Raw genomic sequence first — 23,147 nt, forward strand, 5'->3', positions numbered from 1 at the left:
CTACTTGTGCAGTGATGAAATACCATCTTCTTCTTCACACAAATATATTCCTATGCAAAAAGACAGTTTTTTCTTCAAAACTAAGATTGCATTTGATAATATTGCAAAGTTTAGGATGAGCATCGTCACTGAAGTACTGGTCCTCTGCATACTGGCAGTTCTCCTCCCACTCACGTATGAGGTACATATGTGTGTAGCAGAGCAACAACTACAAGGAATTTCTAATTCTCATGATTTTTAAGCACTATCTCAGCGTGCTATTTTGATAAATTCACAAGGAAATAATTGGTAACCGGTGTTTTTGAGTTTACGTGTAGCATTCACCTGCAGTATATCCAAGCAAAAATCCTTTTTAATTGCGAGCTTCTAGGACAACCTTTAGCCACTAAAACGGCTGTTCCAATTAGATTTGGCTTTGTAACAACTAACTAATTAGTCTTTTAACATTAAATTAATATCTTTTAACATCTCACTAATCTCTTTTCTTGAGGAAGACAATTGACAGAAATTATGGGCTCAATTTTTTCAAAGCCGCTTTTATACTTTTCACAGAGTTCCCACATCACCTCTACAACACATAGCATCCATCCTGTTGTGGAAGCGTTCTGCACTTGATTCTAAATTCAAGGAAGTTTCTTACCTCTTTACCGTAAAATAATTTTTCGACATTACTGTTGGAACTCTGGACAGTATACAAAAGCAACAAAGAAGATATGAAGAATTTCCACAAAATTTCATGCCAGTTTTCTTCAGAAAAGACAGAGATTCATGAGATTTTCGTGGTTATGTGAATTTTCATAATTACTACTTCATTTTCCATTTGTGAGATCACGACAATGTGTGCGGAAACCGTAAATATAGAGGTGACCACAAATAGCGTTCACTCATTTGATCTGCTCTACAGATCATTTCCAAAAGCCTTTCCCACGTAAACTTGCAGGTAGCAACTCACATTTTTCGAGAAGGATCATGAAGAATCGGAACGCAGCTTCACATATTCATTCAATCGAAGTGGTAGAATAGCAAATGACATTTGTAATTGTCAGAATTGGTCGTCTTTGTCCGCTGTCATTTTTCATGGCGGTGGTTCTGAGAACAATATCCGTCTTTAAGACCTATTCGGCTAGGTGAAAAGAAATGGACTACGGGTGATCTCAAAATCTTATTTAGTCACTATATACTTCTAATTATCAAGACAAGCTAGTCAGATCCCACATTCATTAAATAAACCATTATGTTAGAGAAAAATTGCCTTACACATTGTGTCAGATCACAGCTTTAAGAGTTCGACCTTTACTTTTTTCTAACCTGTCTCTCAAGACAAAAACAGAAAATTGGGACGAATTTGGCTTGATTATTGCAAAGTTCATAGTCTATAGATTTGAAATTCAAACCAAGCATTTTCCTCGATGCTATGCTTCTAGTTCTCTAAGCGTTGTTGAAGCCTAAGTCACACATTCATCTTAAAGAGTGCCATTAATGTGCGCCTTATTCGCAGTTTGGCGACATCACTCTTTTCACACGCTGAGGTACTCTTTTCAAACAAAATTATATTGACAAAACATTTTTTGCTTTAAAAAATTGCTGCTACCCTCCACAGGAACCAGTTTTGACCGATTTGCGCTGATTCACGCATATATTTTGTCGTATTACTATTGTCAATGTTGGCGATAATCCCTGCCTAGTGCCCTTTTTCCTACGGAGAACGTCAAGGTTGATGTTGTTGTCCATTCAGAATTCCTAAACTACAGATTTATTCACTATGAAAATTTTCTATGGTTCATCCTTGTTCTACTGCTTTTGACGAAAAAGAACTGCTTCTTTATGCTCGTTTCCATCACTTCCTAGAACATTCCGATGAAAGCGCAATTTACTGCCATGACACTAATAACTCCGATGGATAGGAGAACAAGAACTAGGAAAAATACGAACGAAAGCGAGGGAAACTAGTTTGTAAGTGGAAACGGAGGCATCTTTTGATGGAAAACTCAAGCAATGTGAATGTTTTCAATCGTGTAGAAGTTTTCAAAGCCACTTTTTCCCTTTCTGTCGCACACGAACAAAGGTGGAAGTTTTGGAACCCATAAGAAATCATTCCCATAAGAACTCCTCTTTGTTCCTTTGCTACAAAGAACAATAATCGCAAAGAACTCAATTTACATTTGATAAGTACTCCTACTTCACTGTCCCATTAATCAACTGCTCCAGGTTGAACCGCTATAAAATTGTTTGAAGGTCAATGTCAGGTCGGAGGTTAAGATAGTTCACTTATATAAGAGTATTGAACTATACACAATAATAAAATAAGAAATGAAACATGCACCCCTTATAATTGAGTTTTTGCTCTTCGACCTTTTACTTTGATCAACGGACAAAACTTAAATGAAACAATGAACGGAGCCGCATGTTTCCAATGACGTTTCGAAAAAGGAAAATATGTTTCTCTGTGGTGTTCAGCTTATTTCTGAGAATTTTGCAGGAATAAACATCAGGATTCCATGCACATCTTTGTGAATCTACCATGATTATCTTAATAGATGAGATTTTTTAGTCAAATTTTATCGAGCTAAAGAGAAAAAGGAGTTTATATTTCAGATTGCATAATCACCAAGCCATTGGGTCTTTGCATATCTTTTTTCCCACTTTTGATTCTAAATGTTTACGTTGGTTCGTTTTGAGAGATTTCTGGAACAGTTCAAGTATGTTGTTTCCGACTATCATCTGCTTCGGGCCCTGGAGCAGCATCTGCGCGAAAAAGACTTTCGAAACATCCCTTAAAAATGCACTCAACGACTTATGTCATTGCAATTTTTCTCTTTCTGGAAGAAGGTCATCGAGTCTTTACCCATTAAAGAAAGATACATGTTGCTGGTAATGATGGTTATCAATTTCTTTTTAGGAGTTCAAAATTTTTTATTAATATTTATTATTTTCCTACTGTTATCATATTTACGTATACGCCAGATATACGAGGGTATACTAGTCTGATTGCTACCGACACGTGGCAAGCTTGTTTTAACTAAACACAATCATTCGTTCCAGTGTACGCATTGGTAAGGAACGAGCTATATAACCTGTACTGTTATATGGCGAAAGATTCCCAAGACTGCAAAAGGGTGCTATCGTCTAGCACATTGCCAAAGCCCCATATCCTAAAAGGTCATCTGCCTGGAGGAACCATGGAATCTTTGGCAACAATTATCCGTTCCGCCACAGTGAACTGTCGTACATTGTCGAGTGAACTTCAATAAGCCATCTTGTGTACATTTCTGGGATATCTCCGTGTGCCGTTTGCTGCACTGCAGGAAGCACGCATCAGAGCCCGTCATTAGTGTCCGAGATTGCACCATCTACTGTGGCGATGCGGATGAAAAGAAGGTTGGAGTCTGCATGATATCTGTGAGAAACGACTACAAGAACCTAGTGGTGGAATTTGCTTTCTCAGGATGCGCCTTAGTACGACTGCGGGATCACGATGGATACAAACTCTGGATCGTAAGTGCCCAAGGACCTACGTGGACCGCTAAAGCAAACAACGAGGACGCTTTCTATGATGAAACCGATGTGTTATCCAGCGGAGCGCACGTCTTCTGCGTTCAATAGGAATCATCGACACCACCAGCTCACGTGGCAGGGGTCAACCTTTTGAAAGCCTGAAGAGCAGCGCAGGCGGAAGATGAGGACTCTTAAACTTTAGCTCGATAACGTTCTGACGAGAAACATTCCTCTGTCGAATATTCGAAAATATAGAGCTGGTTGGAACTTTGCCTTCAACTCTGACCACAGTCTAGTTCTTCTCAGCTTCAAAATGCAGCTCGACAACAGAAACCGAGGACTTCCTATTCAACAATTCGCCGTGGCAGGTCTGAAAGACGAAGAATGCAGAACGAAATTTGCCAACATTTGTCTATTCATGTTGGAATACGGAGGAGGAAGAAGCTCAGCGATGCGGATTCGTTCACAATTTGCCTCCGGAATGCTGCAAGGGAAACACTTCCGGTTCTATTGCCACGAAATGCTTTTGCATCTGCGGAAACAAAAGCCACACATACTTCGGCTGCATCGCCAGCTGCAAAAAGACCGGAAACGAGTAGACGTCAAGAGCGAAGAAGAACAAGAATAACAAGAATACAATTTACTCTAACAGTGTAGCGGCGAGGTGAAAAGATGTTCTCCTCTCCTTAACACTGACAATGGAACGGCTGTCGGTGAAGCAACTCAGTAAATTTGGAGGGATCACTTTGCTGTTTTCGAAAAATTTGCTGAACCGCCAAGCATCATCACCTGCTGAACTCGAGGTGTTCGTAGAGCAACATATGCAGTTAACAGGAACCACCGAGCGAGTCGGAAGTTCTGGTCTGTATCCAAAAGAAGAAAAATGGGAAATCTGGTGAAGACGACAGAATTAGCGCAGAAATGCTAAAATCTAAAATATCTTCCTGTGCCTGGTATTCATGAAATGACAAAGATCATCTGTTAAATATGTATAGACGGAAGGATACCTGATTCGTGGAGACACGCTATCATAATTCCCCTCCACAAGAAGTTAACCGTCACGAACTCTAGGGACTATCGAGGAATCTCTTTAATGCGAGTTGTGTGTGAAAGGTTTTGGAGCTGATTATTCTGGAACGACTTATTAAACGAAAAAGCAACACGCGACAATCAAGTTGGTTTCCTGCCCCAAAGATGCGAATAAACCATTTTTGCTTTCACCTCCTTAGGGAAATGTTTGTAGTCTACCCCCGTCACCAAAGAAGTCAGGCTGCAAGTCTACCTATCCGCGTCTTTATGTACGGATCGAAGACTTGGACGGCACAGTCTATGTCTATGATGATGGAAAGGAATAATTGCACGGAAAGAGAGCTGCTTATACGGCCCTTTGGCTACTTTTAGCCACAATGAAGACATTTATGCGGAACTCGAAGTGGTGTACCAGTGGATGACACGTGGGAGATGTCAACACCGCCGCCATCGAAAGTGGCTACAGAGAATCGTCTTCGTTTTTTTGGTCATATATTAAGGAAACCAGCAGATTGCCTTGTTCAACGAGTTCTGAGGAGTTTGTCGGGTTTGGGCTGGAAGAGGCCACTTGGTCGAAAATGGAAGTTCCGGACTGAAAGGGTCGAAAGAGAACCTGAAGACACTCGACGTGTTCACTTCAGGCGAGACATAAGGTTTCGCAGTACATGGTATAATCGAGAATGTTGGGCAGAGCTGTGTTCAAGGACAGCACACCTCGGCGAAGTTGCAGGTAATCGCGGCAGGCGATGATATCAGCCCGCCGATTAAGTCAAGTAAGTCAAATCATCATATTTATTTAACATATGTATATTTCATTCATGAAGTATTGTATTGTTGATTTTTGGTTGGTACCAATGAAATAAAAAAAATTTTTTTGGAAAGATGGAGAAAAGGTATGCAGAGACCGAATAGAAGATGTGAAAAAGCCTTTGCCATTAGCGCATTCTGAAGAAGAAGGGCACAGAGAGTGAATACTTCTCTACAACCTATGCAAACTTATTCAAATTTCTTCCAGAAAAGTCAGTTTTTTTTAGATTATAAGCTACAACTTATACTTGAAATAATTATGAAATAAACAATACTGACTAGATTTCTCTGCTAAGTCCACTGTTTACTCGGTTATGTAGAAGCGAAAGTAAAAATTTAATTTAAAATTGAATTTTCCCTGCAAAATTTAGTGTGCCGTGAGCGGTGTATGCGGATACCAGCCTTACTGCGCTTCCTATGCGCCTCCAGCACAGCCGTGTCAATGCGCAGCACGAGGATACTCCTGTGGAACTTACGGCTGCTATAGGTATTGCTGATTTTTAGATTTTGTGCTTTTTTCATGAACAACATTTTCTTCACTCGCAATAGTTCTATTCCGGTGTCATCTCCGCAAATGTTCTAATTTTTTTTATAACGAAACTGACAGAAGTACTTAGTACATACAGAAGCTATTCAGAGCTCGAGTGCGCGGATCGAAGAGCTTTCAACCTATACGGTCTCGCTCACGAGCTCATTTTGAAGAAGAGGATAGCATAGAGCAGGACAGGGAGGTTCTAAGGCAGAGGTAAAATAGGATTAATAGTTCTACAATTTTGTATTTATAGATTTGTGTTTTCAAAAAGGAACACTAACGTTGTGAACATAGCAATTGTCATTAGCAACGATAAAAACGTTAACGACAATATCGTGGACTGGTGTATGCACGCATTTCACATTTCTATCAGTGGCCTTATTTCTAACATCCAACGTAACAAGGAAGAAATGGGTTGTAGTTCTGTGAGAGTGAAAGATATCCCCTGAAGTTGTCATGTTAAGATCGCACAAGGTCTACTGCAATCATCTCGTTGAGCACATTCAGACCCTACTGTATGTGTAACACGGTAATTGTTAGGCTTCTAGACTTCGAATGGGCAAACGTCTCCGTAATGAGCCGCTAACAGAAAGCGAGGAACTAGAAATGGTGTCATCTTCAGTAGCCGAAAACAGGCGGAGGACCGAGCCAATTGTGGGTCCACAGATAAGCTTTTAGAGTTAATACGACAGCTATTTACTTATAGAGAAGTCATTTTGAATATGTAAAATGATAGCAATCCAAAAGATCCAAGAATCCAATATATTGATAAATCTTAAGGACCCTAACCGTGCATTCCTGGAATGCTGCATGGATAGACAACTTCCCGATGCTTGCCTCGCCAAGTGCAACTTCAGAACGTACACAAAACAATCGGTTAGTTAAATATACCATAACGTGACCACTACAATACTGATACTAACGCTGTAAATTATTAGTAATAGTAGTAATTAGACCCCCTACCGCACGCTTTGAAAGCAGCATACAACAAAATTGAGTGTTGGAGCCTCCCTAGTTATAGATAGGCTTAAGCATCTAGTTCATGACTATGGCTCAATTCTCCCGTAAAAAATGCGGCATGGGAAACAGACTTGTTGCACCAAATGCCCGTGCGAGACAACTAACAACGTGCTAGGTCTGCTAGCAGACAATCAGTGGACTGCGGCACTGTAGCTCCCGTTCGTGGCAGATGCGGCGCGTACTCCCACTCCGTTTTTCTGGATAATTAGAGAGAATGGAGCGTGATGGCACATATATTCTTAGCCTACACCTTTAACATCTTTTCGTGAAGAAGTTCTAACACCCTGATTTCGTGGTATGGTGCCTTCAGAAGCAGCTGCTTTACAGTTGACTGCAATGTATTTCAAACAAGACCCGTGTCCTCTGGAAGCGATGAAGGAGATGCAGTTCTGTGCCGCTCAGGGAAGGTGAGTAATAACCAAATAAGAAATTTTTGACTTATGAGGTGAAATGATTACGAACATTTCTAACATTAACGAAATGTCGTGGAAGTGCGTTAGCTTTCCGTACCGTTGTGAATGAATAAGACCATGCTTTGTTCCATAAGCCTGAATGCATACGATCTACAAGTAGATCATACTAGAATGCCAACCAATAGTTAACTCAATGGTATTGCCGCCATTGAGTTAACTGTTTTTTTAATTGGTCGCATGTTATTCTATCGGATGTATTTTCCTTCGACAACATGCGCTAAGAAACGGCTGTTAACTTTCTTCGAACTCTTCTTAAATCCTTGAACTGATGCGCGCTTATCCACCTGACAAGCAAAGTGCCAAACTGCCTTTGGTAGATTCGTCCAATTCTAACATGAGACAACGAAATGCACGAAATGCCCGCATTGTTAGAATTGTCAAAATTCAAGCAGAAGTAATAACAGTACAGTATCGTTGCTCTTGGTACAAATGTAGCCTCGATATTTGATGTACAATGTGTTTAACACGTTATTATGTTGTGATTTCAGAGATCACTCTGAGTGCTGTGCTCGCAACGGTGTAACCACAACATTGGCAGGCATGAAATGTCTTACATTCTGTGATCAGCGACTAGGTTCGTTTCTTGCCCAGAAAATCCAACGTTAATCAAAGTAAAATAATGTTTTATAGGAAAGCCAAAGCAGTTAGATATGTCCTATGTTCCTTGCTTCGATCGCTTTGAGAACATGAAAGCATGCTTCTGGCACGACTTGACTCACTACTATAGGAAGAAATAAGATCAGTCGAGTCTGGACGAGAAGTGTAAAGCACTTTCTTATGCTGGATCAGAATCTCACAGCCCTTTCCTTTGTTTGTAATCTCATTTAAGTTGAATTCGCTTTATTTTTCACAAAGTGTAGCATAGTCAAAAAAAAATCGATAAACCTGTATATAAATGAAGTAAAATGTAGTAGTACATTCAGAACAAATCCATGATCTCTACCCTTCTCCCCCAACCAGAACAAAACGGAACAAACGTTATATATACCAGTCTGAACGTCAGGCTAAGACCGGACTTCAGATTTATTCTGGTGCACGCCTCGTCCCTCTTCACTAATCAACAGGAATTAATTAAAGTAGTGGAATTTTCCGAAAAACTAATTTTTTTTTAACCACGCTTCTTTTATTCTTTCCCTTCTTCAGAAATTCAAGCATTCCCGAAATGATCTTGAATTTAAGTGATGACTTCATAATCCTCATTCTAAATTCGTCAGCACTACATTTTGAGAGTATTCGGACTTGACTTTACACCTACATATATTCCTTCATTTCCGTAACGTAAAAATTTGGAAATATAATTCGAAGCATGAATTTTTCTTCTCTTTCTTCTCATCGATTAGTGCAGAATAATGTAAAATGAAATGACATGAACGTTATCATCGTACTGTAAAGATAACATTCTGCGCCAAATCATGTGGACTGTTAGCTACTATTTGAGCAGCCGGTTTCATTCGTTTGCCAACCCTTGAAGAAAGGATGTTGGAAACCTGATGGGACTGCAGTGGAAGTAGAATGCGGTTCAGCACCTAGGGGGGGAAACGCCACAAAGCAGCTTTCATGGCCATGGTTCACAACGTTTTGTTTACTTCTTGAAGTTTTGTTTACTTCTACTTCTTCTTCCATTTGGAGCAATTGCGGTGGGAAAATGGCCTTATGGCGCGGCGCAGTAGGACCCGTCTGAACCATTTTCCCGTTTTCTGACCATGGCGCACCAACTGGACGCCATGGGACCCATGATGACGTCTATTGGATATGGTTGTTCAGTTGCCACGCGGGACTTGTGTATGAGAGTGCTCAACGACCAGTAGGCACCAACGTTTACCTCAAACTTGCGTAATTAAACGCAGGTACAATTGTAATGCAATACAACAGAGGTTTACATAATGAAATAGATTCAAAGGCAAGACAAAATGGAAAAATGATCGTACGTACAGTGAGCACCACTATTTATGTTGCTCCGATGAGGAGGAGCGAGCTGACATTTGGTGAACTGGTGATAAGTATTGTTTAACATTAAGGCAGTCTGATCAGCCATACGATAACGAAACTGAGCTTAAAGATGAGTCTTGGCCGGTATGAATAAATGAAAAGAAAGAGAGGATAGAGTAGAGGTTTCCTCTATACTCCTCGCCCTAGAAATGGACACATACATAGATCGAGAAGATAATGAGATCACTTCACAAGATAATGAGGGCTCTTCTTCAGTGTCGACTCAGATCGCGATCGTCCTTTCCTCGCATGACATCTTCTGGGTGAACTTCTCGACCACGTCTCGAGTCGTCGTGGTGATGATCTCGTGACCGTCGTACATTGTCGTAGCGGTCGTCGTGTACTCCTGTCAAGTCTTTGTAGCGGTCCTCTCTTGCGTGTCGTTCTGTCAGCGGCGCAGTTGTCGGTGGTGGAAGCAGTAGGTGTCGTTCTAGTGTGTCGAAGCGTCCGTGCATCATATTGATGTCAAATGACAGCTTTTGCACATCCGGTAAGACGATTCCTTCATGGAGCTTCTTGATTTCGTTCTCGATGTCGTCCAAGCGAATCCCGTGAGCCAGGTTTCCTTCTCTGACATTGGAAGTGGTGGCCATCTTTTGAACCTTTCCGTCAATCAGTGCCTTTTTCTGAGCGATCAGCTTTAGCATTGGTGTGATCTGCTGGATTTCAGATGTGGCCTCTCGTATTTCTTGAAGCTGTGTCGTCGTTTGCTGATGATGTTTCTTCACTTGCTTCTCTAGCGGTTCTATGCGTTTTAGTGCCTCTGAGGACGAGACTGTTGCGGGTGCGAATTGTTCTACCTTTGAAGCGGCCTGCAGAAGCATTTTGCTGGCTTGCTGAAGGAGGTCCTTCAAAAGCGTCCCGAAACGCGATTTCTTTACCATCGTGTTTTCGGCACTGTCGTCTGACGTGATGTCGCATGATCGTTTCCTTGTGCTGTCTACCGAAGCTGGTGTGCTCTTACGGCTGGGAACTGGTTTGGTACAGATTGTGGAAATCGCAGTGGTAGTTGCCGGCTTCGTTGGCGCAGTGATTTTCTTCGGCTGAGTCGTGGTCTTGCCAGCATACATAGATGTCGTGCTGCTTTCAGAGTGCTTCTTCCTGGTTCTAAATACTGTACATAACGATAGCAATGTCTACTGGCATCTGCAAAGAGAAATAGCGTGCAACGTAGAGCATGCAGTGTGTACAATCAAAGCTGTTTCTTTGGAGAGTGGTGAGGGCATGCGTGGCAAACTATGGTGAAGATGACTTTCGTAATCGAGATGAGGATGGTTACAAACTTAAGGGGTAGTTTGATGATTGTGCGTAAGATTCCTAGGAAGATAGTGAGTCCACATGTCCACAGAATGATGTATCCTACCACCAGAGCGAGGATGAAACACACAGCCACGATGAGAATCGTCTTATACCATGACATCATTACATCTATGATATGGAAAAAATCGGGGAAGACTATCTCATCGTACACTGTACTCTCTCCGTTGATCACCCTCATGGCAGATTCTTGGATTGTTCGTGTCCATTGGAGGATCCCTGTGAGCTCGAAGGTCGTGTTGGTGGAGCCACATGAAACGTTGCACATTTGTCGGACTCTTCCGGTTGTAAAGCGCAAGAGTAACGTAGAATGAGCACCCTCTCGGCTGTAGGAAACAGTAAAGTACTGGTGATTACATTGGATTGTTGCCATCGTGTTCTTCCCGAGGGTAATGCAAGAGATGTTGGCTCTTGCTGCTTGTGGGCAGTTGTAACATCCCCGTAAAATTGCATTTTCGACTTTGCAAACAGAATCCGTTGTTTGCGTGACTGTCTTGTCAAATTTTCCCTTGAGATGTACTAAAATTTCAGCAGTGGTAAAGGATGGAATTATTGCGGAAACGGTCGTGGCGTCTGTCTCGTCTGGTTGGAAGGTCATTCATGTGCGACGAGCTGGAAGCCGATTCTCGACTTCCTTAGCGAGTATATCCGTGATGTTGATGTCGTCACAGATACAACTGATTTTGCTTTCCGCTGGGTCACATACACAGCTGGTACGTACAGAACAATTCAGTGAGCGAGCGGCTTCTTCAGAATCGCAGATAAGGTTGGATGCAACGTCGTGTCTCCAGATTGCGAGGGAGGATCCATCGCTGATGAAGGTAGAGTGGAGATCCGGCGTTGGTGGCATAGTAACTGCGCCTAGAGTTATGATCATGCCATGGATTTGTAACGGTATTGTGGGTCGAAGTGTGAGTTCGTGCGTCGTAGTCCGTCGTCCGGAAATGGTTGTCATTTCCAAGCGAAAGGTTCTTTCCCATTGCCGACACTTGAAGACTTCGTAGATCTTCTCATCTGTGGGCATGTGGAAGATGCGATAGAAGAGGCAGCCACTGCTAAAATAGAAACAGCCACAACCTGGACCACCGCAACTCTCCACACACCGAGTAAGTCCGGGGTATTTGTTGCCTTCATCTAGTTCTGGGATCATCGCGGATGCATTTATTGTTGTACACTTTTCTCTTCGACATGTTCCGGAATGTGCACAACGTTCAGAATCGATTACCTTCTGAACGGTGCTGCGTGTGAAGAGGATATCTTCTTTCACACATTTTAGGTGAAGTCCTTTCCACTGTAGACGTAACTCCTTGACCAATGTCTGGTTGTGGAGAAGACGAATGCACGCGTCTTGATGAAAGCTGTTGAGTTTGAAGACTTCTGTAATTTCGAAAGCGCATGTTTTTGTTCCAGTTGAGGAGGAGACACAGATAGTAGTTCGCTGTGGAAATATGTCGATATTATGGCATGTTTCTGACGGACTAAGGAGGGATAGTGATAGTAAAGCGATTAGGGGCACTCTCAGCAAGGCGTCAACATCTTGTCGCTGTCGACGGCGTCGATGTCTCCATCTGATCCATGTCTGTCGCGTTAGTCGTCCTGTGTACCATAAGCAGCAGATCAAAGCCTTGGTGATGATTCGACATGGTTTCCCGATTACAATTGGGACGTAACACAATAGATAGAACGCAGCAATTGTAATGTACAGAAGAAGAGCTGTGACGACTATTGTTGTGTGGGGCGAACATTCTGGATTAAAAAGATGAGCCGTGCAAAACCAACATCGGATATTATCGCAGAATGACACAGGTTGGCAGACGGTGTCCAGTATGGTAAGGCTAATTCCGTCAGAAATCTTCCACTGAACGTGATGTTCGTGTAGCGTCACCTCTGGTGGAAAGAGCAGGGTTTTATTCGAATCAGGATGCTCTTTTACTTGGCAGTAATCTACCGCACAGATCTCGTAGCGACGTACGTTTTGGGAGATTAGGCGTATACCTCCTGGAATACATTGTAGTTGTCCAAAAGCCATGGGTGTCGTAGGTTTGTCCGCCGTAGTGGTGGATATCGTTGGTAGTAAGATGAGCGTCATCAGGAAGAGTACGCTGATGACAGTAGTTCTTGTCAGATGTGCCGTGGTGAGAAGAGGAGAGCGATTGTTGGATCGAGGTCGGGGATTGTAACGCGGTCCTGATTCGGCCTCTTCTTCATTCTCCATCCAGCTATTGCTACTGCTATCTTCACGGAGATCGGGGATGGATTTAGTGTCACGTTCATTGGGGTAATCCTCGAGTTCAAGCGGAACAATTAAATTGACCGGGCGACGAATGGTACGACCACTGGGGAGTCGTAACTCAACCTCTCGTACGATGTTGTTGCGGGACGGGAGGAGCTTTGTGATTCATCCCATTTTCCATGTGTTCCGAAGCATCACTGCTTCAGATATGAGCACCACTTTCCCTACGGATGGAATTTTGTCAGCACCTCGTCGATTGTCGATCTGGAGTCTGTGTGATTCTCGTAAGCTGGTCAAATATTGTTGGCTCCACAATTTCCAGAACCGTTCGGTGTATTGATGGCTTGTCTTGAGGGCCTCTTCTGCTTGTTTTCGCGTTCGCAATTGTGCTGCTTCCTCGGCCGGAAGATAGGTGTCGTGCCCTGGGTCCGCTCCGAGAAGGAGCAGCGGGCATCGGTGGGGGGACCCAGGGCCGACTGCCCGGATCCGGAGGGGCCTTGCGCTGGGCTAGCCACCGGAAGGCAGCCTAGCCCCTCCGAACCCTGCGGGCTCGATCCGAGCGTCCCCTCCCTCTGCCCCAATTCCCCCTTTGGGGGCTTCAGGGCTGCCCCCTTGACCCCACGCCCCAATATATTTCCTAGGATGCAATGCGGTTAAAAGGGTTTTACGAATAGGGTTTATCCTTAACACATCAATACACGACACGGCACGCACAAATATACACGACATAAGATGGATCAATAGAGGGGCCAGCCATGGCTAGATGGTTAAGTGGTTCTCGGCGGCAGATGGATTAGGGTTGCGGTTCGGACCCCGTGGGCAGCCAGCCAGGGAAAGGGTTGTTGCGGTGGTGTGGTGGTGCGGCTATCGAACGAGGCGGAATACAACACGACGCAACACGACACCACGAATAATGCGGATAAAAGACTGGACCGAGGTCGGAATGGTGGCGAAAGAGAAATGGAGCTGGAACCCCGACTGCCCTACCCTACCCTCGGTGCTAGCCCTTATATATGGCGGCCGCGTGGGAACGCTACCGTAATACATTGCCACTGGCAATGTTTCCCACGCGGCGCGCGAGAACTGCGGCCGGCTGGCTGGGAAAGTCGTGCCGGGCACGACAATAGGTAGCGTCTTCTTCGTCTTGTCCAACGGATTCGAATGGGTAGGTGATGACCATATCGCGCTGTACAAAATCGATTGGCCGCAATGCAGGTGTCTCCTCCCATTTTTCTTCCTGATATGTCAGGGGTCGGCTGCTGAGATTACTCTCAATTTCCACCAGAAGAGTGTGCAGGGTTTCTTGTGTTGGGACGGTTCGCTGCATGACTTTGTAAAGGCTGTGTTTGATCGACTTGATCAGCCGTTCGTACAGAGCTCCCCGCCACGGAGCATACGGCGTTATTGTCTTCCACACAATCCCTTTCGTTGCCATTGACTGTGCAAACGAAACGTCGTTGATTACCTTTATCACTGCGTCATGAAAAATCTGTTCAGCTAGGAGGAAACTGGGTCCATTGTCCGATGTCATGCTGGCTGGTATACCTCGTCTGGCAAAAAATCTTCTGAGGGCATTCAACAGTTCAGAGGTGGTCATGTCTGTCACCAATTCGAGGTGTTAAAATGATGCCATAGGCCTTTTTGAGTTCCTCATCGTGTTTGACGGATAGTGGTCCAAAGTAGTCAATGCCGGCATGCTCAAATTGTCGTGTTTTTTGTACGCGTCGTTCGGAAAAATCGTCCATGTCAGGATACTTGTATGGGAGATTGTTCACTTTCTGACAAGGAAGGCAACGCTTGATGACTGTTCGGGCCATTTGCCTAATCTTTGGAATCCAGAATTTTTCCCTCACTCGTGCTATCGTCTGGCTTACGCTACAGTGAAGTGGCAAGTGTGCATCTTCCACCACCAACCGAGCTAGTTCCGTCTTTGTGGCGAGGAGGAACGGTTGGCGAGTGTTGATGGGAAGATTGGCATTTCCTAGTCTTCCTTGGCAGCGGAGAAGACCATGTTCGTCTTTTTTCAGTTTTAACTTTAACAGATGGACATTCTGATGATTTCGGACGAGAACGTTCATAGCCATCTCCCTTTCGTGGGTAGTGACGTAGGGAAGTGCTTCCATGTCGCAGAGCTCAGGAACGTCAGTTGTGACCTTCTCACGGAGCTAACTGCTCGTCCTTGCGAGCGTGGCCTTGAGAAAGCGAAGAACGAAGGCAATCACGTTCTGAGTGCTTGTCAGTTTGTAGTGACGCCGCCAATCGAGTAGTTAAGAGAGGGTTTCTTTGGAATCGGCAGTCAATATGCAGGTTTCATTTTCGTCGACCTCTTTGTGGAGGCAGATGAGTCGACATTCGTTGGGCCACTTCTCAATCTGTTGACGGATAAATGGAAGTCCTGTCCACCACAGAGGCGATAGTAATTCTGCTTTTGTTACTCCTCTTGTGCCGCAATCAGCAGGATTCTCTGTAGTGCTCACATATCCGAAATGTACCGGTGCTTGAAATTCAGTAACCAGTTTCCTGATTTCCCTAACTCGGTTCCTGACAAGTACTCCAGCAGTCTGTTCGACCGGAAAGGATGAAATCCAACTGAGAGCTATTTCCGAATCACACAAGATCGCCACGTGTTGTATCTTTGTGCGCGCGTTAACGGCTTGATATACTGTATGTGCCAGTCGTACTGCCAGAGTGAGTGCGTTGAGTTCTAACTTCGGGACGGTAATATTTTCTTTGATAGATGGCAATTTTGATTTTCCGACCATTAGGCTCGATCTGTGTTCGGTGGAGAGGTAGGCACAAGCTGCCATTCCTTCTTTGCTAGCATCGGAGAACAACACTAAGTTAGTGGTTTCGTCTATCTGTGCGACCTTTCTGTCGATATGGCATTGGAACCCGTTGACTTCTTGAATGATGTTGCTCCATTTTTCCTGATGTTCCTGTGAAAGGAGTTGGTCCCAGTCGTAACCGAATTTCCATAGTTGTTGAAGAAACTTCTTCCCGTGGAACTGATCGGTGTCATCCATCCCAGAGGATCGTATACGGCCGCCACTTGTTCACAAACAGTCCGTTTTGTGATTGTAGTTCTGGGTGGATATTTACAACTGATAAAGAATTCGTTCACAGAATTCTAAGGTATACTGAGTGTCTTCTGGTTGGGATTGTTGCTGAGACCATATGGTTGTTCAGTTGCCACGCGCGACTTGTGTATGAGATCTTTTGCAGCGATGTGTTGTTTTACGTCGTCATCATTCGAAAGAAATTCTCTGAGATTCATGTTCATATCCTCAAAGATTCTTTTGGACTCTCTGTAAAGGTTTACGGCGTCTGTTGTTGATGGTGATGTCAGGACCACATTATCCACATACGTGTTGCGTTCAATTTCACGGGCAACGTTTTTGTTCGTAGCGTAATTCTCCAAATGGTGCTTTATTGTGCCGGCGAGGAGAAATGGTGAGCAAATAAGACCAAATGTGACACGGCTAGAGCGATATATCACCATGTTGTCGGGGACTACTGGTAGGCTCGGATCCTTTAGCCATATAAAGCGTGTGGCGTCCCTATCCTACGGATGAATCCTAACTTGTAGAAATGCTTTCTCAACATCATTGGTGATGGCCACATTTCCTATCCTGAAGCGTAGGAGGATATCACATAGCTTAGGGAGCATAACCGGTCCCCTGTGGAGCACGTCGTTAAGTGATGGAGATTCTTTCAAATGGGCCGAAGCATCGAAAACTATTCTCAGCTTCGTTGTGGTTTTGTGCGGCGTGACGACTGCTCTATGCGCCAGATAATGGACCACGTCTCCGTCAGATTCTCTGGTTTCATCGACTCTCTCGATGATTCCTTGGTTCAGCTGAGTTTCGATGGTGTCGTGGTATTGTTTGACTATGTCTGGGCTGGCACTCATGCGTATTATAAGTGTCCGGAGACGGCGCACAGCCAGGCCCTTGTTGTTTGGCAATTGCGCCACCTCTCTTCTCCAAGGGAATCGCACATAATAGCCATCTTGTTTGCGTTCGATAGTTTCCTTGAAGGTTTTCCAGATTGCTGCGTCTGTCAGTTGTTTTTCCTTTGATTGTGGTCCAACTCTTCTACTCCGGATGATTCAAATGTGCAAAAGTCCTCCCAAGATTGTAGAGGTTCGTCATGCGGAGAGGCATTGAATGTGCAAACCGTCGCTTCCGTGATGTCGGTACTAGCGTTCGGGTTTTTTTTAGATTTTCCTGCCACTAGGTAGCCGAGCTTGGACGGGATGAGTCGCAGTCCCGAAGGTAAAACATGTTGCGGTGCTAATCCTTTGCATAGTAGCGAAAAGAGATCAGCACATCCGAGGAGAACATGAGGGTGAATGTCTCGAGCAAGTGGATTGATTGAGAGCTGTAGGTCGTTGTCGCAGAGGAAGCGCTTGTCCTCGATGCAGAGGCAGTTGCGCTGTAGTGACTCGGTGACTTTATCGATTCTGGTTACCGTAAAAGTGTGCAGAGCTCCGTTGACATCCCACATTTGCAGTACCGTGATTCCACACGTCTTCACCAGTGATGCGTCCGATCCAAAGGTGCTGATGGTAAGCCGCTTGGAATCCACGTCTTTCAGTCGTTTGGCCAACTCGTTGCTGATGAACGATCTGTCGGCTCCTGTGTCGAGCATCACGTATGTGGGCTCCAGCATTGCCGATTCTGGATTAAGCACCTGTGCTTGCCCTGCGAGTATCATGACTTCTGCATTGTCGTTGACGTGCAGAACTGTATTCGGTTGCGGCTTCACATCGAGTGTAGACTCGAAATTGACTGAATTCACCTTCGCACGCGTCGCCGATGCTCGTGTCGTCGGTTTCGTTGGCTGTGATTGTTTCTTAGGCAGTTTTACTGGTGGAGGTAAACGTGGTGGTGAGTATGAGTCGAAGAGTTTTTTGCAGATAGACGTATGATGTCCGGTTGTTCCGCAAACGCGGAAGGGTCCTCTAGGACACTTCGTGGCTATGTGGTCGTTGGCTCCACAATTGTGACAGAGTTTCTTCGTTTTCATGATGTGTCGTCGTTGCTCGATTGTCGGTACTTCAGTACAATTTTTTGGTTGGTGTCCGCATTTGTCACAGTAGAAACAATTCGTCGGTCGCCACTTCGTGGGGGTATTGCTGGTATCTCTATTTTCCGGTACAACATGTTGCCGCTTACTAGTTGGATTGTGCTGATATTGCTCCACTTGTGGAGTGATCTTGAGTTCGGACTTGACGTACTCCTTGGCTGTTGAAAGCAGGGCCATTGTATTCCACGTATTGTCCTTCTCATGAAATGCTTTCTGCCGCAAGATGTGTCGCTGTATGTCCACTGAGAATTTAGCTAGAAGCTGCTTCTGCAGGAACGTGTTGTCTATATGTTCTCCTTTGAGATGTAGCTGTGAGATGAGTGTGTTTGAGATGAATGTAGTTGTTCACACAACGTTTCCTGCTCTTCCAGCCGTTCGTTCCGAGCTGTTGTCGTTGCAAGTTTATGTAGAAGCTGGTCCACCAAGGCCTGTGTGTTACCGTATTTCTCTCTCAGATGTTCGATCACGAGGGGGTACGTACTGCCTGAAATCTCGAACTGTTTTACCGACTAACTCGCATCTCCTTGTAAGGCATCAAGAAGATAGTTCGATTTGAACAAATTGTCGATGTTCCTTGAGTGTACCGTGTGTTCAAACGATCTCCAAAAGGTTTCCCATTCCCAGATCCGCCCATTGAATTTAGGAATAGGAATTGGTGTAAGTTTCATTTCGTGGACATCTAGCGATATGGTAGTATCGTAATTTCGTGATTCTTCGAGATCTTGTTGGAGCCTTGTCAGGTCTGTCACAGCCTTTTGGGTCTGATCCAAGAGTCCTTGAGCTGTGTCCATATTCGCCTCCACTCTTGATATGATTTCCGATATGGATGGTGTTTCTTTGTCCAAGTTGTCCGCAGCGCTTCCATAGTTCTCTAGAGCAATTTCGAGTTTGTTTGCTTCAGTTTCAAGAATAACCTTGGCTCTGCGAATACGCCGTCGAAGGGTTCTGATATCGGAGTCGTCCATCATTGAGGGATCGAATTGCATGTTGAAGAGGTTTGCTTCTTTCTTCAGAATAGTGGACAAGCGATTTCCTGTTCGAGTGAGAAGGCCTTGTTGGGTTGACAGTGAAAAAGTCATGACAATAGCTGTGTTAGGAGTGCTGAAGCTATCGTGTGAAGACGTAGACTTTTCGTGCGATGACAGGACAACTTGCAAGTTGAGACGTGCTAAAACTCACTTCTGTCCTTATGTGTTGGTTCGTGTTGCCGTTGGCCGATGCACCATATGGTTGTTCAGTTGCCACGCGGGACTTGTGTATGAGAGTGCTCAACGACCAGTAGGCACCAACGTTTACCTCAAACTTGGGTAATTAAACACAGGTACAATTGTAATGCAATACAACAGAGGTTTACATAATGAAATAGATTCAAAGGCAAGACAAAATGGAAAAATGATCGTACGTACAGTGAGCACCACTATTTATGTTGCTCCGATGAGGAGGAGCGAGCTGACATTTGATGAACTGGTGATAAGTATTGTTTAACATTAAGGGAGTCTGATCAGCCATACGATAACGAAACTGAGCTTAAAGATGAGTCTCGGCCGGTATGAATAAATGAAAAGAAAGAGAGGATAGAGTAGAGGTTTCCTCTATATTGGAATCGGCACACTAATCCGCGCCATAAGACCCGCCCCACCCTACCACAATCATGATCATGATCATGATATATAATAACGGGCTTATTCTGTCACGTGTGTGTGTGTGTGTGTGTGTGTGTGTGTGTGTGTGTGTGTGTGTGTGTGTGTGTGTGTGTGTGTGTGTGTGTGTGTGTGTGTGTGTGTGAACGAAATTCGAAAAAGGGGGTGCGACGGGTCCACCGGCGTCGAGTTGTTGCCTCGAAGCCAGAAAGCTATGATATGGGATGCGACGGGTCCACCGGCGTCGGATTGGTGCGCCGGCGCCAGATATCCCTGAAATGGGGCGCGACGGGTCCCACGGCGTTGAATTCATGTGTCATGTGGGTAGAAGTATCGCGCAGTGCCTTCGTGTCCATGTCGCAAGAGGTAAATGGCACGTTACAAACTTTTCATAGTCGTATCCACCTTCCGCGTTGCTCTTCACTTCTACGGCTCCTCCGTTCTTCAGAAAGTGGAAACACGAATGCTAACTGCTGCTTAAATAATAGCCAACTGTTTACATGATCTGATGTGCAACGGTATCTCTATCAGTACGATGATGTTCACTTCATTTTATGTGAAACATCATTCAGTGATAGCGGTTGAGGGAAACAAGAGGGAAACCTATTCTTTGAGTAATAATTCCAAGTCGTGTATATATTACATTGGTATCGAAGGAGCTGAGCGAACATCACAGAAAGTCTGAAGTCCGGATTTTAGCCGGACGTTCAGACTGGTATATAATAACGGGCTTATTCTGTCACATGTTTGTATGTATGTGTATGTGTGTATGTGTGTGTGTGTCAGTTACGAAATCCGAAAAGGGGGGTGCGACGGGTCCCAGAGCGTCGGGTTGGTGCCCCGGCGCCAGAAACCTATGGAAGGGGGAGCGAAGGGTGCTAGAGCATCAGGTTGGTGCGCCGGCGTCGTAAAGCTATAAAATGCGGTACGGCGGGCCCCGAATTTCTGTGTCATGGTATAGAGGTATCGCGCAGTAACTTCGTGTGCATGTCGAAAAAGGTAAATGGGACTTTCCAAACGTTCCATAGTTGTATCCACTTTCCGCGTTGCTTCCCACCTCTACGACTCCTTCGATCCTCAGAAAGTGGAAACACGCGTGCAAACGGCTGCTTAAATAGTAGCAAGTTGTTTATATGATCTGACGTGGAACGCTATCTTTATCAGTACGGTGATGTCGTCCACGTCATTTGATGTTAAAACATTATTCTGCGATAACTGTTAGGGAGAAACAAGAAGAAAACCCATACTTCGAGCAGTACTTTCAAGTCGTGTCTACACTGTGTTGGGAACGAAGGCGTGTTTGAAGCTGAAGTTTGAGTATTCTCCAAGTGTGGAACTGACGGGTTTAGAAAGGAAACTATGAAACGTTCCGCCTTTATTTATAATAAAAAAGAGGAAAAGAGGAAGAAAGCGTTGTTAGAACAACAGAGATCTAATTTCAGAGAATTACAGAGAGAAAGAGAATAAATAAACTATTATTAATTTTCATTGATCAGTGAAGGGAAGCGAACACCACAGAAAGTCTGAAGTCCGGCTCTTAGCCGGGCGTTTAGACTGGTATACTATAACGGTACTACAACGGTTACTGGCATCGGCGCATCGGTACGGCGTCATGGGGACCCTCTCATCTCATTTTACCCCTTTTTGACGCCGGCGCATGAATTGGGACGTAGTGGAGCTCGCCCGACTTCTTTTTATCGCTTCGCGGCACCACCGCACCTATCCAACACCGCTAGAGACGTGTCACCATGTTCTAAAACCCACACATATACAAACGCAAACAAACAAACAAACACAGTGACAGAATAAGCCCGTTATTAAATAGCATGGTAGAGTATTAGGTTATGAATAAATTCTCGTTTGTTCTCTTTTCTTTTTGAAAGACAGTTTACCGTCAACGCAAAAGGTATTGTGTGGAAATTAATATGCGATTGCAAAGTTTAAATCTTGTTTTAAAATGCGGTTCCGTTTTTTTTCGTGGTTTAGAAAAATGCACTGTAAAATGTAATGTAGAATGTTAATTAAAATGGCAGAACAGCAAGTCCAAAAACTCGTCACCTGCGACACATCCTTCCATATCATTATTAGGTTGGTGATTTTTTTCTTTCGCATTTTTTGTTCGATATGTTGTCATTAATCAACGCAGTAACGATTTTTTCCCTCAATAAAAATATTACTCCTCAAATTTAAGGTTATCTCCTCAGTGTTTACAAATTCATACCATCGACACGGCAACTTTGCAATGCTCTTCTTACAGGAATTTTTTTTTCCTAGCCGCAAATCAACTTTCAAGCCAATAGGTCAGACCTTGCTTTGGAACATTGCCAGTTAGCTTCTCTCGTACGTTTCTTGCTGCATAGGCCGCAGTGGTGCTTACATTATAATAATAACCAGTCTGAATGTCCGGCTAAAGCCGGACTTCAGACTTTTGGTGGTTTTAGCTTCGCTCCCCTTCACTGATCAACAAAAGTTAATAGTAGTAGTGTTTTCTGTAGAATCAGATTTTTTTAAACAACGCTTTCCTTCTCTTCTTAATATTATAAATTAAGGCGAAAGATCACGGAGCTTTTCTTCTAAACGCGTCAATTCTACATTTGGAGAATATTCAACCATCAGCGACAAACACTCCTTCGATGCCAGATTAATGTAGATACTATTTGAAAGCATTACTCGAAGTATGGGTATTCCTCCTGATTTCCCCCAATAGTTATCATAGAATGATGTTTTATCATAAAATGACGTGAAAGACATCATCCTACTGATAAAGATAACGTTCCACGTCAGATCACGTAAACATCTTGCTACTATTTGAGCAGCTGTTTGCATGAGTGTTTCCACTTTCTAAGAACGGCATGCTACGAACGTGAGGCGAACGAAGAAGGAAATAGGCACGCGGAGGAGCCATAAAGATGAAAAGCAAAGCGTCCTGTGACCACTGCTATCAAACGGCTGCAACCATCTATCTTTTGCGTCATGCACACGAAGTTATTGCGCACCAATCCGACGCCGCGGGACCCGTCGCAGCCCATTTTATAGCTATCTGGCGCCGGCGCACCAATCCGACGCCGGTGGACCCGTCGCAGCCCCTTATATAAGTTTCTGGTGCCGGCGCACCAATCTGACGCCGGAGAACCCGTCGCAGCCCATATTATGGCTATCTGGCGCTGGTGGACCCGTCGCACCCCCTTCTATAGGTGTCTGGAGCCGGTGGACCCGTCGCACCCCCTTCTATAGGTGTCTGGCGCCGGTGGACCCGTCGCACCCCCTTCTATAGGTGTCTGGCGCCGGTGGACCCGTCGCACCCCCTTCTATAGGTGTCTGGCGCCGGCGCGCCAATCTGACGCCGCGGAACCCGTCGCAGCCCATATTATGGCTATCTGGCGCTGGTGGACCCGTCGCACCCCCTTCTATAGGTGTCTGGCGCCGGTGGACCCGTCGCACCCCCTTCTATAGGTGTCTGGCGCCGGTGGACCCGTCGCACCCCCTTCTATAGGTGTCTGGCGCCAGCAGACCCGTCGCACCCC

At 44.6% G+C, this 23,147-nt stretch overlaps 14 protein-coding genes across 15 annotated transcripts; 3 read left to right on the forward strand and 11 right to left on the reverse strand.

Moving 5' to 3' along the window:
- Positions 1-3,808: 3,808 nt before the first annotated feature.
- RB195_014090 (uncharacterized protein) lies at positions 3,809-4,123 on the forward strand (the record flags this gene model as incomplete). Its single annotated transcript, XM_064204204.1, has 1 exon — positions 3,809-4,123. The coding sequence occupies one exon, from the start codon at positions 3,809-3,811 to the stop codon at positions 4,121-4,123; it is 315 nt and encodes a 104-aa protein (XP_064060085.1).
- Positions 4,124-4,956: 833 nt separating this feature from the next.
- On the forward strand, positions 4,957-5,274 carry RB195_014091 (uncharacterized protein; the record flags this gene model as incomplete). Its single annotated transcript, XM_064204205.1, has 1 exon — positions 4,957-5,274. One exon carries the CDS (start codon positions 4,957-4,959, stop codon positions 5,272-5,274), a length of 318 nt encoding a protein of 105 aa, XP_064060086.1.
- RB195_014092 (uncharacterized protein) lies at positions 5,271-8,093 on the forward strand (the record flags this gene model as incomplete). Of its 2 annotated transcripts, XM_064204206.1 has the most annotated exons (8): positions 5,271-5,297; positions 5,703-5,818; positions 5,969-6,076; positions 6,412-6,517; positions 6,644-6,739; positions 7,211-7,290; positions 7,845-7,930; positions 7,987-8,093. In XM_064204206.1, the coding sequence occupies 8 exons, from the start codon at positions 5,271-5,273 to the stop codon at positions 8,091-8,093; spliced, it is 726 nt and encodes a 241-aa protein (XP_064060087.1). The 2 variants fall into 2 exon arrangements, with proteins under 2 accessions (XP_064060087.1, XP_064060088.1); XM_064204207.1 differs by lacking the exons at positions 5,271-5,297; positions 5,703-5,818; positions 5,969-6,076; positions 6,412-6,517; positions 6,644-6,739 and having other exon boundaries at positions 7,181-7,290.
- A 1,464-nt stretch (positions 8,094-9,557) lies between these two features.
- RB195_014093 (uncharacterized protein) lies at positions 9,558-10,415 on the reverse strand (the record flags this gene model as incomplete). The annotated part of the gene is made up of 1 exon (XM_064204208.1): positions 9,558-10,415. The coding sequence occupies one exon, from the start codon at positions 10,413-10,415 to the stop codon at positions 9,558-9,560; it is 858 nt and encodes a 285-aa protein (XP_064060089.1).
- A 424-nt stretch (positions 10,416-10,839) lies between these two features.
- RB195_014094 (uncharacterized protein) lies at positions 10,840-11,115 on the reverse strand (the record flags this gene model as incomplete). Its single annotated transcript, XM_064204209.1, has 1 exon — positions 10,840-11,115. The coding sequence occupies one exon, from the start codon at positions 11,113-11,115 to the stop codon at positions 10,840-10,842; it is 276 nt and encodes a 91-aa protein (XP_064060090.1).
- Positions 11,116-11,260: 145 nt separating this feature from the next.
- RB195_014095 (uncharacterized protein) lies at positions 11,261-12,877 on the reverse strand (the record flags this gene model as incomplete). Its single annotated transcript, XM_013440304.2, has 1 exon — positions 11,261-12,877. The coding sequence occupies one exon, from the start codon at positions 12,875-12,877 to the stop codon at positions 11,261-11,263; it is 1,617 nt and encodes a 538-aa protein (XP_013295758.2).
- Positions 12,878-13,928: 1,051 nt separating this feature from the next.
- Positions 13,929-14,426, reverse strand: RB195_014096 (uncharacterized protein; the record flags this gene model as incomplete). The annotated part of the gene is made up of 1 exon (XM_064204210.1): positions 13,929-14,426. The coding sequence occupies one exon, from the start codon at positions 14,424-14,426 to the stop codon at positions 13,929-13,931; it is 498 nt and encodes a 165-aa protein (XP_064060091.1).
- Positions 14,427-14,478: 52 nt separating this feature from the next.
- On the reverse strand, positions 14,479-15,018 carry RB195_014097 (uncharacterized protein; the record flags this gene model as incomplete). The annotated part of the gene is made up of 1 exon (XM_064204211.1): positions 14,479-15,018. The coding sequence occupies one exon, from the start codon at positions 15,016-15,018 to the stop codon at positions 14,479-14,481; it is 540 nt and encodes a 179-aa protein (XP_064060092.1).
- Positions 15,019-15,162: 144 nt separating this feature from the next.
- RB195_014098 (uncharacterized protein) lies at positions 15,163-15,918 on the reverse strand (the record flags this gene model as incomplete). Its single annotated transcript, XM_064204212.1, has 1 exon — positions 15,163-15,918. The coding sequence occupies one exon, from the start codon at positions 15,916-15,918 to the stop codon at positions 15,163-15,165; it is 756 nt and encodes a 251-aa protein (XP_064060093.1).
- Positions 15,919-16,022: 104 nt separating this feature from the next.
- RB195_014099 (uncharacterized protein) lies at positions 16,023-16,394 on the reverse strand (the record flags this gene model as incomplete). The annotated part of the gene is made up of 1 exon (XM_064204213.1): positions 16,023-16,394. The coding sequence occupies one exon, from the start codon at positions 16,392-16,394 to the stop codon at positions 16,023-16,025; it is 372 nt and encodes a 123-aa protein (XP_064060094.1).
- Positions 16,395-16,457: 63 nt separating this feature from the next.
- On the reverse strand, positions 16,458-16,805 carry RB195_014100 (uncharacterized protein; the record flags this gene model as incomplete). Its single annotated transcript, XM_013435640.2, has 1 exon — positions 16,458-16,805. One exon carries the CDS (start codon positions 16,803-16,805, stop codon positions 16,458-16,460), a length of 348 nt encoding a protein of 115 aa, XP_013291094.2.
- A 149-nt stretch (positions 16,806-16,954) lies between these two features.
- RB195_014101 (uncharacterized protein) lies at positions 16,955-18,160 on the reverse strand (the record flags this gene model as incomplete). The annotated part of the gene is made up of 1 exon (XM_064204214.1): positions 16,955-18,160. The coding sequence occupies one exon, from the start codon at positions 18,158-18,160 to the stop codon at positions 16,955-16,957; it is 1,206 nt and encodes a 401-aa protein (XP_064060095.1).
- RB195_014102 (uncharacterized protein) lies at positions 17,488-18,160 on the reverse strand (the record flags this gene model as incomplete). Its single annotated transcript, XM_064204215.1, has 2 exons — positions 17,488-17,532; positions 17,588-18,160. The coding sequence occupies 2 exons, from the start codon at positions 18,158-18,160 to the stop codon at positions 17,488-17,490; spliced, it is 618 nt and encodes a 205-aa protein (XP_064060096.1).
- A 332-nt stretch (positions 18,161-18,492) lies between these two features.
- RB195_014103 (uncharacterized protein) lies at positions 18,493-19,062 on the reverse strand (the record flags this gene model as incomplete). The annotated part of the gene is made up of 1 exon (XM_064204216.1): positions 18,493-19,062. The coding sequence occupies one exon, from the start codon at positions 19,060-19,062 to the stop codon at positions 18,493-18,495; it is 570 nt and encodes a 189-aa protein (XP_064060097.1).
- Positions 19,063-23,147: the final 4,085 nt, after the last annotated feature.

Source organism: Necator americanus, chromosome V, assembly GCF_031761385.1.
Source record: "Necator americanus strain Aroian chromosome V, whole genome shotgun sequence".
Lineage (NCBI taxonomy): Eukaryota > Metazoa > Nematoda > Chromadorea > Rhabditida > Ancylostomatidae > Necator > Necator americanus.